A 13,035-nucleotide genomic window follows, 5' to 3' on the forward strand; every position below is an offset into this window, starting at 1 on the left:
CATTGGAGGGTGAACCAATGGCAAAGGAAGACCTTTCTCTCTGTCTCTCTCTCTCACTGTCCACTCTGCCTGTCAAAAAAAAAAGTGATTTATGGTTAACAAGTTTATTTGCTGAAAAATATTATGTTTTCTATGAAAATGTCCATTTTTCTTTAGTCTGCTTCTAATGTAAATGACTGAGTACCTGCTGTATACCAAACATTTTCAAGGTGCTCAAAACAACATGGTAAACAAGAAGGATGAAGTTCTGGTGTCTTGGAAAAGACAAACCTGCAAATAATCAGATAGACTAAATCCCTCCTAATACTTATAAGTACTATTAAGAAAAAGAAAACAAGATGTGACCGTGACCAGGAAGTAGGGAGCAAATGCTGCCTTCGACAGAGTAGTCAGCAGAGGCTCCATTCAGCCCTCTCTCCTTCTCCCACCAACCTTTCTCTGTCCTTTAGCGAGTGTGTGTTCTTTTGGGTAAGTGTGGTTTTGCAATTATTTACTGAAAAGCGCGTTGCTGTAGAATGCATATCAAATTATCCAAGGTTGTGTAAGTGTGTGTGTATGTGTGTTTCCAAAAAGCAAAAACTTTAGCAGGCATGGGGTGTGAATCAAGCTTTTAAAACTTCTTTTGTTATTTTTGAGATTTTTTTGCCTGAGCACAAAATGATGTGTGTTCACTTGCTAATCAAGAGCAGCATCTGTTGGGCCAGCGCTGTGGCTCACTAGGCTAATCCCCCGCCTGCAGCGCCAGCACCCAGGGGTTCTAGTCCCAGTCAGGGCGCCGGATTCTGTCCCGGTTGCCCCTCTTCCAGGCCAGCTCTCTGCTGTGGCCCGGGAGTGCAGTGGAGGATGGCCCAGGTGCTTGGGCCCTGCACCCCATGGGAGACCAGGAAAAGCACCTGGCTCCTGGCTCCTGCCATGGAATCAGCGCGGTGCGCCAGCCGCAGCGCGCTGGCCGCAGCGCACCAGCCACGGTGGCCATTGGAGGGTGAACCAACGGCAAAGGAAGACCTTTCTCTCTGTCTCTCTCTCTCTCACTATCCACTCTGCCTGTCAAAAATAAATAAATAAATAAATAAAAATTTAAAAAAAAAAGAACAGCATCTGTCTGATTGCTCCAGTTTGGATGTGATTTTAAGTGTCTTCCAGGAGTTCATGTGCTAAAAGCTTGGTCACCAATGTGGCAATGTTGAGAGGTGATAAAACCTTTCTTAGAAGTGATAAAACCTTTTTCAGGAAGGTAATTAGGTTATTGAGGGCACTGCCCTTGGAAGGGATTCGTGGAGTTCTGGCAAGATTCCAGTTCTTACGAAAACCGGTCATTGTAAAGGGAGGCCACTCCTTGAGCTGAGTCCCTTCTGTGTGCACTTGTTTCCCTTCCTCCTTCTCTGACCTGTGTAGCCAGTCAGGGTGGTCCTTACCAGAACTGAGCAGATGCTGATGCCATGCTCTTGAACCTCCAAAACTGCGAGCTAAATACACGTCTTTTCTTGGTAACTACCCAGCTTTAGATATTTTGTTAAAGCAGCAGCAAACAGACAAGTGCCTTGATCTACCTTTGGATACTAGTCATACTATGCTGCTAATGTGGTTCTGGAAACTGACTTCATGACTTACTCTATATTGTTCAAAAGGTGTTATCAATAGGAGGGGGAGAATGTGTAAGTACTAGGGGGGACCCTTGCAACACTACCAGGAAGTAAGCAGCTCAAGACGCCAGCAGCAGAACCCCATCATCTGAAACTAAGGGTGTGAATAAAGTAGGAATATTGAAACACTGACAGGATGCTCATTGCTGTATTGCTGTTTTCTACTACCAGCCCTACAGTGGCCCAAACATGGACTATCGTGAGGTGGAAGCAGCTTTCCAACATGAGCACAATGCAGAACTGCCTTAGCAGAAGCAGCGAGAAGTCCCCACCAGCACCACCCGCCACGCCCCCTAGCATTCTCACTGAGGTTCAAACTCACCATCCACACAGGACTTCTCGTTCATCAGGCCTTACCTCTCTCGTGGTTCTATACTAACCTCCATGAGTTGTTTTTTTTTTTTTTTTTCTAGAAATGACAACACAGGTTCTGTGCTTGTTAACCTTCGACCCAGTGAATATTCAAAAATGTGCCCAGCATCCCACTGGGTAAGTGAAATAGGTTGAAGATCAAAAAATTTACTTAAGAAATAATGTGTAAGTGGTAAACTAAATAATAGATATAACCTCCACATAATACCACTCCCTTGTTACTTAGCAACACTTAATAATGCTTTACTGTAAAAACAACACTATTTTATTTTGAATACAGAAGATGAGATTTCTGCCTTATTATCTATACAGTGGGATATACATGTAAATTTGTACAAAAATGTAAAATTATGAGGTTTTGAAGACACATAAAACTGTAAAGGAAAACTAAAATCAATGGGAAAAACTAAAATTGAATATGGTTTGTCAAGTAAGACTGCCAGTCATGTTCATATTTATCCTGCATTTATTCATTCAAAAGACTCAATCACTTACTCATTCAAAAAGCTTAAGAGAGAGAGTGTGATTTACACAGTTATCAACCAGCTCGGAGGTGTCGCTCCCCCTCTTCGTGGAGGAACGACACAGGACCCTGCACTGTTCCTTCGTCTGCTCGGCCCTCCCCGGGTTTGCTGCTGGTTCTTCCCGGGTTGGCTACTATCCCTTCCACCTCCGTGGAAGGGCAGTTCCCCCTGGCCGCATTCCCCACTTCCGCAGGGGAGCGGCACACCGCCGGCCGGCTCCCTCGGGGGCTGCACAGGCGTTCCTTCAGATGTTCCCCTTAGATGTTCCTGGTGCATGCCGTCTCTCTCCTCCTTTATAGTCCTCCTCTGCCAATCCGTGCTCGGCTGCCCACATGCTGAGTACGCTGCTCTCCTCCAATCAGGAGCAAGTCCTACAGTTTATTGGTTGAACTGGAGGCAGCTGTGCAGAAGCTGTTTACTCCTCTCCCAGCGCCATATTGTGGGAGAGCAGATGCATAGAATAAGTCTTAATTCCAGTAACTTAGTCTAGTCCGAATTGCTCCCCACAGGAGGGAGGCATGGGCGTTTAGCATGGTGGTTAAGACGTCTGCCCCATATGGGGGCACCTGGGTTCAAGTCCTGACTTGCGCTTGGTTCCAGCTTTGTGCTTATGCGGACTCTGGGACTCAGCAGTGATGGCTCAAGTATCTGAGTCCCTGCCACTCACACAGGAGACCTGGATTCAGCTCAAAGCTAGCCCCAGCTCCCTCCGCCTTCCCTTCCCCCTCCTCCTCCTCCTCCTCCTCCTCCTTTTTATGTATTTATTTGAAAGCCAGAGTTAAGAGACAGGGAGAAACAGAGAGAGAGAGAGAGAGATAAAGGGGAGGGGGAGAGAGAGAGAGATCTGATCTTACATCCTCTGGTTCACTCCCAAAGTGGCTACAACAGCCAGGAGCCAGGAATTTGATCTGGTTCTCCCATGTGTGTGGCAGGGACCCAAGTACTTGGTCCATTTTCCTCTGATTTCCCAGGTGCATTAGCACTGACCTGGATTGGAAGAGGAGCAGCCTGGATTTGAACCAGCACCCATATGGATGCCATCATTGCAGCCATCAGCTTTACCTGCTATGCCACAATGGCTGGCCCCAAGGCTGATGCTTCTAATCTGAGTTTCCATCCAAGCCCTACCACTCACTGGCTTGAATACTCTTGAGTCTCTGCTGCCTCGTTTGTAAAAGGGGAAAAATGTAGCATCTATCTTGTAGGACTGTTGAGAGTATTAAATGGAATCGTTTGAAGAAAGTCCCCAAAACAGTGCCTATTACAGAGTAGTTACTCAGTGTTGCTGGTTTTGTCATTTTTCTATCCTCTTGGCCCTCCTCCCACTCCCTGGCAAGGATATTTCAAATCTAGCTACCCGCTGAGCCACTGCAGATAGTAGTGCTGACTTGCTCACTGAAATAAAATGGAAAAATGTGCGAAAGTCCTATAGGTAACAGGAAAATATGACCTTGTGGAGGCAAGTCCTCTAGTCAAGGCAGTCAAAACACAGCTACAAAGTTCACTCAACCCCAGTGTCCATTCTTGAGGCTCCCATACTCATGAGTAAGCAAGCCATCAGCCACACAGCTAAATAGCAGACACAGGCCCAGCTCTGTATGGACTCGGAACTATGGCTCACAAAATTCCTTTCCAGTTGATTGAAGCTTGGCCCTTGTTCAACCTGCTAGACCAGGTGGACATGGACTGACCCACTGGAATAGGAAGGAGCCTGTCATCTTTGTCACTTTGTCCTCTGAGCCAAGCAGCAGAGCACCAACAAAACTAGCACTCCACAAGGCTGCATCCCACTTTTTAAGCAAATGCCAAGGACCAGAAAAGCAGAAATGCAGGGCAGACCCCCAGAGGGCCACGGTAATTCCTTCCAGGATGAAATTTCCAAAGGGAGAGAAAACTACAACTCTGTCTCATGCATTCTGATCAGTTGTTCTGTTCCCTTATCTGTATCTGACTCGAAGCTGAGGCAGGAGCAATCCTACCTTACTTCTGCATGGAAGATAAGTGTTTCCATTTATACTGAATGTTAGAATTCCCTCTAACTGAATCTCTGGACCTGGGGAACAAGTAGCAGCAGCGGCGGGTACCCTAGCAAAAGGGCTTAGTCATGCTCACCACACACTGTACCTGCAGCTGCTTTTCAAGGTCCACCTGCAGGTCAACTCATATTTCTCATTCTGGCCATGGTTGTTGATTCTTACGCTTAGGGTTACTTTTAACTAGCACCAAGGAGAGAAGCAATATTACAGATGAGACTACCAAGTGATGATGGGTCTTCAGCATGATAGATTTGAGGAACTTAGTCAACCTTGTGTGTTACGAAAATAATCAGTAAAAATAAAGGGAAGTTCCCTGTTTCTCAGCCTATTTGATGGGAAACTAAAGCCTGAATAATAACCGGCAGCAAGGACTTTGGATAGAATTGTTGAGAGAACAAATCAGGTCCCCGCAGGTGAGAACAGGTGACGTAGGACGTAACATCAGTTAACTCCCACTGTAGAGCATGCCTTCAAGATGAAGCCCAGAAGGTCTTGGTGTAGCAGAGATGACTCTAAATCCATCAGACTTGGCTGCACATCACTCCTCTACCCCCACCCTCCTGACCCCCAAGTCCTTACAGGGTAGGGAGTAGTCAGATCTTTCCAGATTGCCTTGTGGAAATATGGAATATATCAGGACAAGATTAGGAAAGAATGCACATGTCTTGCTCCCACTTAGAAAGACTGGTACAGAGGCAGGGTAGACAGCAGTGAGGCAGTATCCTGGAGCCAGGTAGAAATAGAAGAGACATTGCAGTTGAGGGGTAACTAGGATGCTGGTTAAAAAGTCATGACTCCCTGACTTAAACACCAGTGGTTCTTAGTAGTAAATCTAAAGTATTCATTCTCTCATTTTATTTTCAAATCCTTGCTATTTCTTTTAGGCTTCCTTTCATGTTTATATAGTAATTAAGTATAGTTAGTTCCATATAACCTGTATATTATTTTTAAGCAACACATATCTCATCACTTACAGTGAGAGTTAAGATATTTGGCATTTTGCAACAATTCATTTTCCTAATAACAAAGATTTAATGAAGTAAAAGTCTTTCAACTTTAGATATAACACATTCCAGCTACTAGACACAGCCTGTCTGCAAAACTTTATTTCCATCTAATTTAATTTTTGTATGTAATACTCATTCTGCCATGTTCTTGCTGCAAACTATCCAATCTAAAGAGATGGGAAACATTGCTGCTAATGGCAGAGGTGCGTGGTGGCAGGGATGGGGGTAGGGTAAATGCACTATACCCATCGCATCATACTCCAGTGGAATTGTCTTTGTTGTTTTAAGGCTAGCTTTTTGCATATCAAATGCCGTTCTTGGTCATTTCTAGTCTGAGAAACAAAATGTCATGGTACTACCTGTCTGTGTGATGCTGTTAATGGATTTTATACCTGCCTTTCTCAACTCTGTCCCAAAATTTACTTCCAGAGAATCATGGACTATGTTAGCAAAATTGGCCACAGTCCTGTGACTGACATTGCAGGCTAATTTGTGACATCCTGCATGTTGTGCTATGGGATCCACAGTTTTCAGACCATACACATATATGCATTTCTTTTAAAAAGCAATTACGGGGGCCAGCATTGTGGCATAACAGGTAAAGCCACCATCTGCAACGCCAGCATCCCATATGGGCACCAGTTCAATTTCTGGTTGTTCCACTTCTGATCCAGCTCCCTAGTTAATGTTCCTGGGAAGGCAGCAGAAGATGGCCCAAGTGCTTGGGCCCTTGCAACCATGTGGGAGACCTGGAGGAAGCTTCTGGATTCTGACTTCAGACAGGCCTACTTCCTGCCATTTTGGCCATTTGGGGAGTGAACCAGTGGATGGGTGATCTCCCTGTCTCTACCTCTCTGTAGCTCTGCCTTTCAATTTAATTATTTATTTGAAAGGCAGAGTTACAGAGAGGCAGAGGCAGAGAGAGAGAGAGAGAGAGAGAGAGAGAGAGAGAGAGGCTTTACCTGCTATACTTCAGTGCCGGCACCAATAAATAAATCTTAAAACAAAAACAAGAACGTGATTTTAAAAAAAAAAGCAATTTAAGAAGGGCTAGCGTTGTGTTACAGTGGGTTAAGCCCAGACCCACAGCACCCACACCTCAAATGAGCACCAGTTCAAGTCCCAGATGCTTCACTTCCAATCAAGCTTCCTGCTAGTGCACCTGGGAAAGCAGTGGAAGATGGCCCAAGTGCCTGGGCCCCTGCCATCCATGTGAGAAATCTGGATAGAGTTCTAGGCCCCTGGCTTTGGGCTGTTCAGCACTGTCCATTGTAACCATTTAGGGAGTGAACCAGTGAGAGAAATTTCTCTGTGTCTCTCCCTCTCGCTTTCTATAATTCTTTCAAATAAATGAATAAGTCTTTTAAAAATAAATAACAAACAGTAAAGAATAATGTTTAAAATAAGTATCCACAGAATTAGGGTAAGGGTTTAATATTTAATAGTTGGCCTGGGAACTGGCATTGTGGCACACCGGGTTAAGGTGCTGCTTTTGACACCAATTTCCCGTATCAGAGCACTGGTCCGAGTTCCAGCTGCTCTGCTTCCAATCCTGCTCCCTGCTAATGCACCTTGGAAAGCAGCAGAAAATGGATCGAGTGCTTGGGTCCCTGCCACCCATGTGGGAGACCAGGTTGGAGTTCCAGGCTCCTGTCCTTGGCCTGGCCTATCCCCAGCCATTTGGGGAGTGAACTAGCAGGAAAATCTCTTTCTTTTCTCTCTTTCTCTCTCTCCCCTCTCTGTCATTTTGCTTTTCAAATAAAATAAATATTTTTTAAAAAATGCCAGCACTGTGGCATAGCGGGTAAAACTGCCACCTGCAGTGCCGGCATCCCATATGGGTGCCAGTTCAAGGCCCAGCTGTTCCACTTCCAATCCAGCTCTCTGCTGTGGCCTGGGAAAGCAGTAGAAGATGGCCCAAGTCCTTGGACCCCTGCACCCACGTGGGAGACCCAGAAGAAGCTCCTGGCTCCTGGCTTCAGATCATTGCAACTCTGGCCATTGTGGCCAGTTGAGGAGTGAACCAGCATATGGAAGACTTCTCTCTCTCCCTTGCTCTCTCTTTATCTCTCTCTCTCTCTCTCTCTCTCTCTCTCTACCTCTCTGCCTCTCATCTCTCTCTGTGTAACTCTGACTTTCAAGTAAATAAATAGAGTTTTGAAAAAATAGGGGGCAGTGCTGTTGCATAGTGGGTTAAGTCTCTGCCTGTGTTGCTGGCATCACATATGGGCACTGGTTCTAGCCCTAGCTGCTCCTCTTCCAATCAGCTCTCTGCTATGTCCTAGGAAAGCAGTAGAAGGTGGCCCAGGTGCTTGGGCCCCTGCACTGTTGTGGGAGACTTGGAACAAGCGCCTGGCTCCTGGCTTCAGATCAGCCCAGCTCCTTCCATTGAGGCCATGTGGGAACTGAACCAGTGGATGGTAGACCTTTCTGTCTGTCTCTCCCTCTCATTGTCTGTAACTCTACCTCTCGAATAAATAAATAAAGCTTAAAAAAAAAGTTGGCCTATTTCCAGGGCTCTTATGAATACTGAGTGTTGCCATTTAAAGTAGGAATAAAAGTAAGATGCTATTTTACGTGATGTTACTCAAGACCCTAATTTAGTACTGGTCTACTAAAATGGAAAAAAAAAAGTCAGATTGGTTGCTAGATATGTCATAGGAACCTGCCCACTGAGTCAGGGGCGCAAGCCAGAAGGATGGAGTTGGTAGTCATGGTTGTAGAGATGAAGGGAAATGAGATTCAAATGATTCCCCAGGATACTGCCCTAAGCAAGCAGAGAACAACCCTTAGGCCTCCTGAGTGATAAAGATGAAAGCAAGCAAGCAAAGGGCAAAGCTGATCAAAGAGGAAGGAGGAGAACAGCCCTAAGCAGTAGAGCAGAGCCTTACATTTAAAAGGTCATTGTAGGTGAGCATCTCTAATGTAAAAATGTGACCCAAGTACTTGAACATCTGAAACTTTGTGAGTGCCAGCAAAATACTACAAAGGGAAAATTGTGCACCTATCTTCATGTGATAGATCATAGTAAAAATGCAGGTGCATTTTGCATAAAATTCCCTTCTGCCAGGGACAGCAGGTTAAGCTGCTGCATGGGATGCCCTCCAGACTTCAAGTAAGCTTCTTGCTAAGGCACCTAGGAGGCAGTGGATAATGGAGTGACCAGGTAGTTTTCATTTCTGCAACCCACATGAGAGACTCTGATGGAGTCCCTGGCTCTTGGCTTCTTCCTGGCCTAGCTCTGGCTATTGTGAGCCTTTGGGGAGTGAACTAGTGGCTGAAAGATTAATCAATCTCTCTCTCTGTCTCTCTCTCTCTGCCTTTCAAATAAATAAATACTTTTTAAAACTTACATCTGCCTGTGAGTATATTTTTAAAAAATTACCTCTGCCTATGAGTATAAGGTGTATACAAAAACATATTAATTTCATGTTTAGAGTTGGTCCTAGCCATTCCCTCATTACCTGTAAGTGTTTCAAAGCATTTGAAATACTTCTGATCCCAAGCCTTTTGGATGGGGGATGCTCAACCTGTTATTTAAGATAAAAAATATGACTATTTTTAGCTCTGGTAATGTTTTAGATCATGTGGATCTGAACCGTTAAACTCACTACCAAAACTGCTTCATTTTAGGTATTCCAAATATCTGTTGGCTGTGACATTACTAAAAGCATGATAGTCAAAGGGCAAGTATATTTCCACTTGAACTCTCCTTGTCTTTATGATTAAAACAAATGGTGAATGAAGTGTTATTCACTAATGATAATATGTTAGCCTAGTAACTGACACATCCATGGTGAAATTCAAAACTTAGTTGGGAGCTGGGCATTTAGCCTAGCAGTTAAGTTTCCCACATTCCACACTGCAGTACCTAAGGTTCAATTCCTGGCTCCAGCTCCTGACTCCAGTTTCCTGCCAATGCAGACCCTGGAGGCAGCGGTGATGGTTCAAGTGATTAGGTTCCTGCTGCCCAGGTGGGAGATGTGAATTGAGCTCCTGATTTGGGCTAGGCCCAGCTCAAGTCCTGTTACAGGCATTTGCAAAGTGAACCAGTGAATCAGAGTGCTCTCTCGCTCACTGGCTCTCTCTTTCCCCCTCTCGCTCCCTCCCTATCTCCTCCCTCCCCCTCTCTCTGTTTCTCCCTTCCTCCCTCCCTCTCTGCCTCTCAGACAATTCAGTTGGCATTGGTATCCAGTTTCAATCGATTTGAACCTTTGCAAAGTCAGATATTGTGTTTGAATCATACTAAAAAGTAAATAATTAACATTTTTCTCTATTACCAGTATTGTTCTCCATCTTCCCTAAAAGCTAATTTCTATCTTTTTCCATGATCTCTCCCAGCTCTTTAATTCAGAGAAAGAGGAGAAAGGAACACCTAACCTCTGATCTCCATCCTACTGAAGCCAGTTAGAATTTTTAAAATTCCATTAAAGAGTTGCTCCAGCCCACGTCAGAGAAGACTGCTTCCCGCATCATTTTCTATGGGAAATGTTTTAGAGCAAACCTGACACAACTATCAGTGGTTCCTCCTGAGAATCCCAAGGTGTGAATTTCACTGACCTCCTTATGGTTCTCAGTGAGGCACACTGGGTGCGTGACATTTGTTTGCCGTAACTCTGTTGCCTCTATGTGAGAGAATCAAGGTCAACATATGCAGATCTGTTTAGTTGACATTAAATGTGTAGTGGAGCCATCCATTGGTTTTGAGTCTCTTGCATTGGTTAGAAGGCCTGAGTACCTAGAATCCAGTCCTGCTTTGCCTTCTAATCCAGCTTCCTACCAATGCACCTTGAAGGCTGCGGATCATGACCCAGTATTTGGGTTCTTGCCACCCATATAGGAGACTCAGATGGAGTTCTGGCCTCCTGGCTTTGGCCGGGCACAGCCCTGAATGTTGCATTTGGGGAGTAAGCCAGCAGGAGGAAGGAAGATCTCTCTCCGTGTCTGTCTCTCCTTTTCTCTGTTACTCTGCCTTTCAAATATATAAATCATTTTTCAAAAAAAAAAAAAAAACACAAACTATATAGAATATCAGGCTTCATTCTTTTTCTGAGTCAGAATTTTAACAAAATTTGACAAAAAGGAGATTAGTAGGCACATAAAAGTTTAAGAGTAACTTGTGTTTCAAAAATTTACGTGGGGCCGGCGCCGCGGCTCACTAGGCTAATCCTCTGCCTGCAGCACCGGTACCCCGGGTTCTAGTCCCGGTTGGGGTGCCGGGTTCTGTCCCGGTTGCTCCTCTTCCAGGCCAGCTCTCTGCTGTGGCCCGGGAGTGCAGTGGAGGATGGCCCAGGTGCTTGGGCCCTGCACCTGCGTGGGAGACCAGGAGGAAGCCCCTGGCTCCTGGCTTTAGATTGGTGCAGCGCCCCGGCCGTAGCGGCCATTTGTGGGGGTGAACCAACGGCAAAGGAAGACCTTTCTCTCTGTCTCTCTCTCTCACTGTCTAACTCTGCCTGTCAAAAAATAAAAAAATAAAATAAAAAGTTTATGTGGAATAAAATTACCTGAAGAAATTTATCTTCATTTTGATAGACTTTTCAATTAAGTTATTGTGTGTGTGTGTTTGTGTATGTGTTATCATGGTAACTTCTTGAAATTTTTGAAAAATTTACATAATATAATTTTTTTGACAGGCAGAGTGGACAGTGAGAGAGAGAGAGAGACAGAGAGAAAGGTCTTCCTTTTTCCATTGGTTCACCCTCCAATGGCCGCTGCAGCAGGCGCACTGGGCTGATCCGAAGCCTGGAGCCAGGTGCTTCTCCTGGTCTCCCATGCGGCTGCAGGGCCCAAGGACTTGGGCCATCCTCCACTGCACTCCCGGGCCATAGCAGAGAGCTGGACAGGAAGAGGAGCAATCGGGACAGAATCCAGTGCTCCGACCGGGACTAGAACCCGGTGTGCCGGCGCCACAGGCGGAGGATTAGCCTGTTGAGCCACGGCGCTGGCCAAAAATTTACATAATATAAATTTACCATTTAAACCACTTTAAAATGCTCAGGGGCATTAAGTAAATTCATAATGCTGTACAGCTAGCACCACTCTCTAGTTCCAAAATATTTTCATTGCCCCAAAAGGAAACTCCATACCTAGTAAGCAGTTACTCCCCATTCTCCCCTCTCCCAGCCCCTGGCAACTACTCAGCTGCTGTCTATAGATTGGCCAGCTCTAGATATTTCACATGACTGGAATCATACTATATATGGCTTTTTGTGTCTGGCCTCTTTCAGTTGGCATGTTTTTGAGGTTCACTAATGTTGTAGCATGTATCAATGCTTCATTCCTTTTTATGACTGAATAAAATTCCTTTGTATGGGATGTGCCATATTTTCTTCATCCACTTATCAGTTCACGTATATTTGCAATGTTTCCACTTTTTGTTTTTTGTGAATGGTTTTGGTGTGAATATTGTGACCCAGTTTTTGTTGAAATATCTGCTTTCAATTATTTTAGGTAAATACATAGGAGCAGAATTTTATGTAGGTATATAGGAGTAGACTGAGTCATGTGGACATCCTATGTTTAATTTATGGAGGAACAACCATTTTTTAGCATTTTTCAAGAATACATTGTTATATTGTTAACTATTGTCACCACATGGTACAGTAGATCTCTTGAGTTTATTCCTATCTAACTGAAATTTTGTATTCTTTGACCAATTTTCTCCAACCCCCTAATTTTCTATAAATTTTTAATAAACATGTATCAAATATAAGAGATAATGTTTCTGATGCTTTCAGAAACATTTGTACAGCTGATTTTTTTTAAAATAGAAATGCTAGGGTCACACACTGACCACAGAGATTCTAATTCAGTAAATAATGATTTTGTTATAATATCTATTTTGAAAAATCACTGTTAAGTTTGTTTAAATATATAAGGAATTATAACTTCATTATGTTTTTTTACAGATCTAGTAAAAACAGCTGTATTCCCTATGATTTTTCTTATGTGATTGACAAGTAAGAAATAGTATTTAACATAAACACTAAGTTTTATATTAATGTAATAATAATAATTTATGGTTAATACTTTCTGAAATCTTGTTAGAATCCATATATGTTTAGCTTGACATTGTACAGTTTTAGCATTAAATAAAATGTGTTAGCTCTATAATTACCTCATTGGAAACATACAAGAGAAAGAATCATAATATTCTCCTTCAGTTTAATTGTTTTTTTCAAAAAGGCTCATTTACCTATTTGTAGTCTCAAATTCCCACCATAAGAAAGACTTGAGAACATTTTTTCCTCCCTAGTTTTTCTCTAATGCTACATGACTGCAGTTAAAGTTATGGATTTACCAGGAAAATTTTGACATCATTCTACTAAGTAAATTTGATGCTACATTTTGCATTTAATTTTATGAGTACTTAAATAATATGTTTATTATTAAAGAGTAACTAAACAAAATGTGACTTTTATCTTTACTTTAAAAATTTTAAATTGATTACGCT

The 13,035-nt window shown here is 43.5% G+C and overlaps 1 protein-coding gene across 3 annotated transcripts in view; it reads left to right on the forward strand.

Annotated features, from left to right (window-relative positions):
• CATSPERE (catsper channel auxiliary subunit epsilon) overlaps nucleotides 1-13,035 on the forward strand; it is a 179,284-nt gene that overhangs the window by 113,519 nt on the left and 52,730 nt on the right. For all 3 annotated transcript variants that reach the window (XM_070055618.1, XM_070055617.1, XM_070055616.1), the window contains 3 exons: nucleotides 2,057-2,132; nucleotides 9,216-9,268; nucleotides 12,491-12,541. In XM_070055618.1, coding sequence (XP_069911719.1) covers nucleotides 2,057-2,132; nucleotides 9,216-9,268; nucleotides 12,491-12,541 — 180 coding nt within the window. The remainder of the gene's footprint in view (nucleotides 1-2,056; nucleotides 2,133-9,215; nucleotides 9,269-12,490; nucleotides 12,542-13,035) is intronic.

The sequence above is a fragment of the Oryctolagus cuniculus genome, chromosome 13 (assembly GCF_964237555.1).
Source record: "Oryctolagus cuniculus chromosome 13, mOryCun1.1, whole genome shotgun sequence".
NCBI classification, from domain to species: Eukaryota; Metazoa; Chordata; class Mammalia; order Lagomorpha; family Leporidae; genus Oryctolagus; species Oryctolagus cuniculus.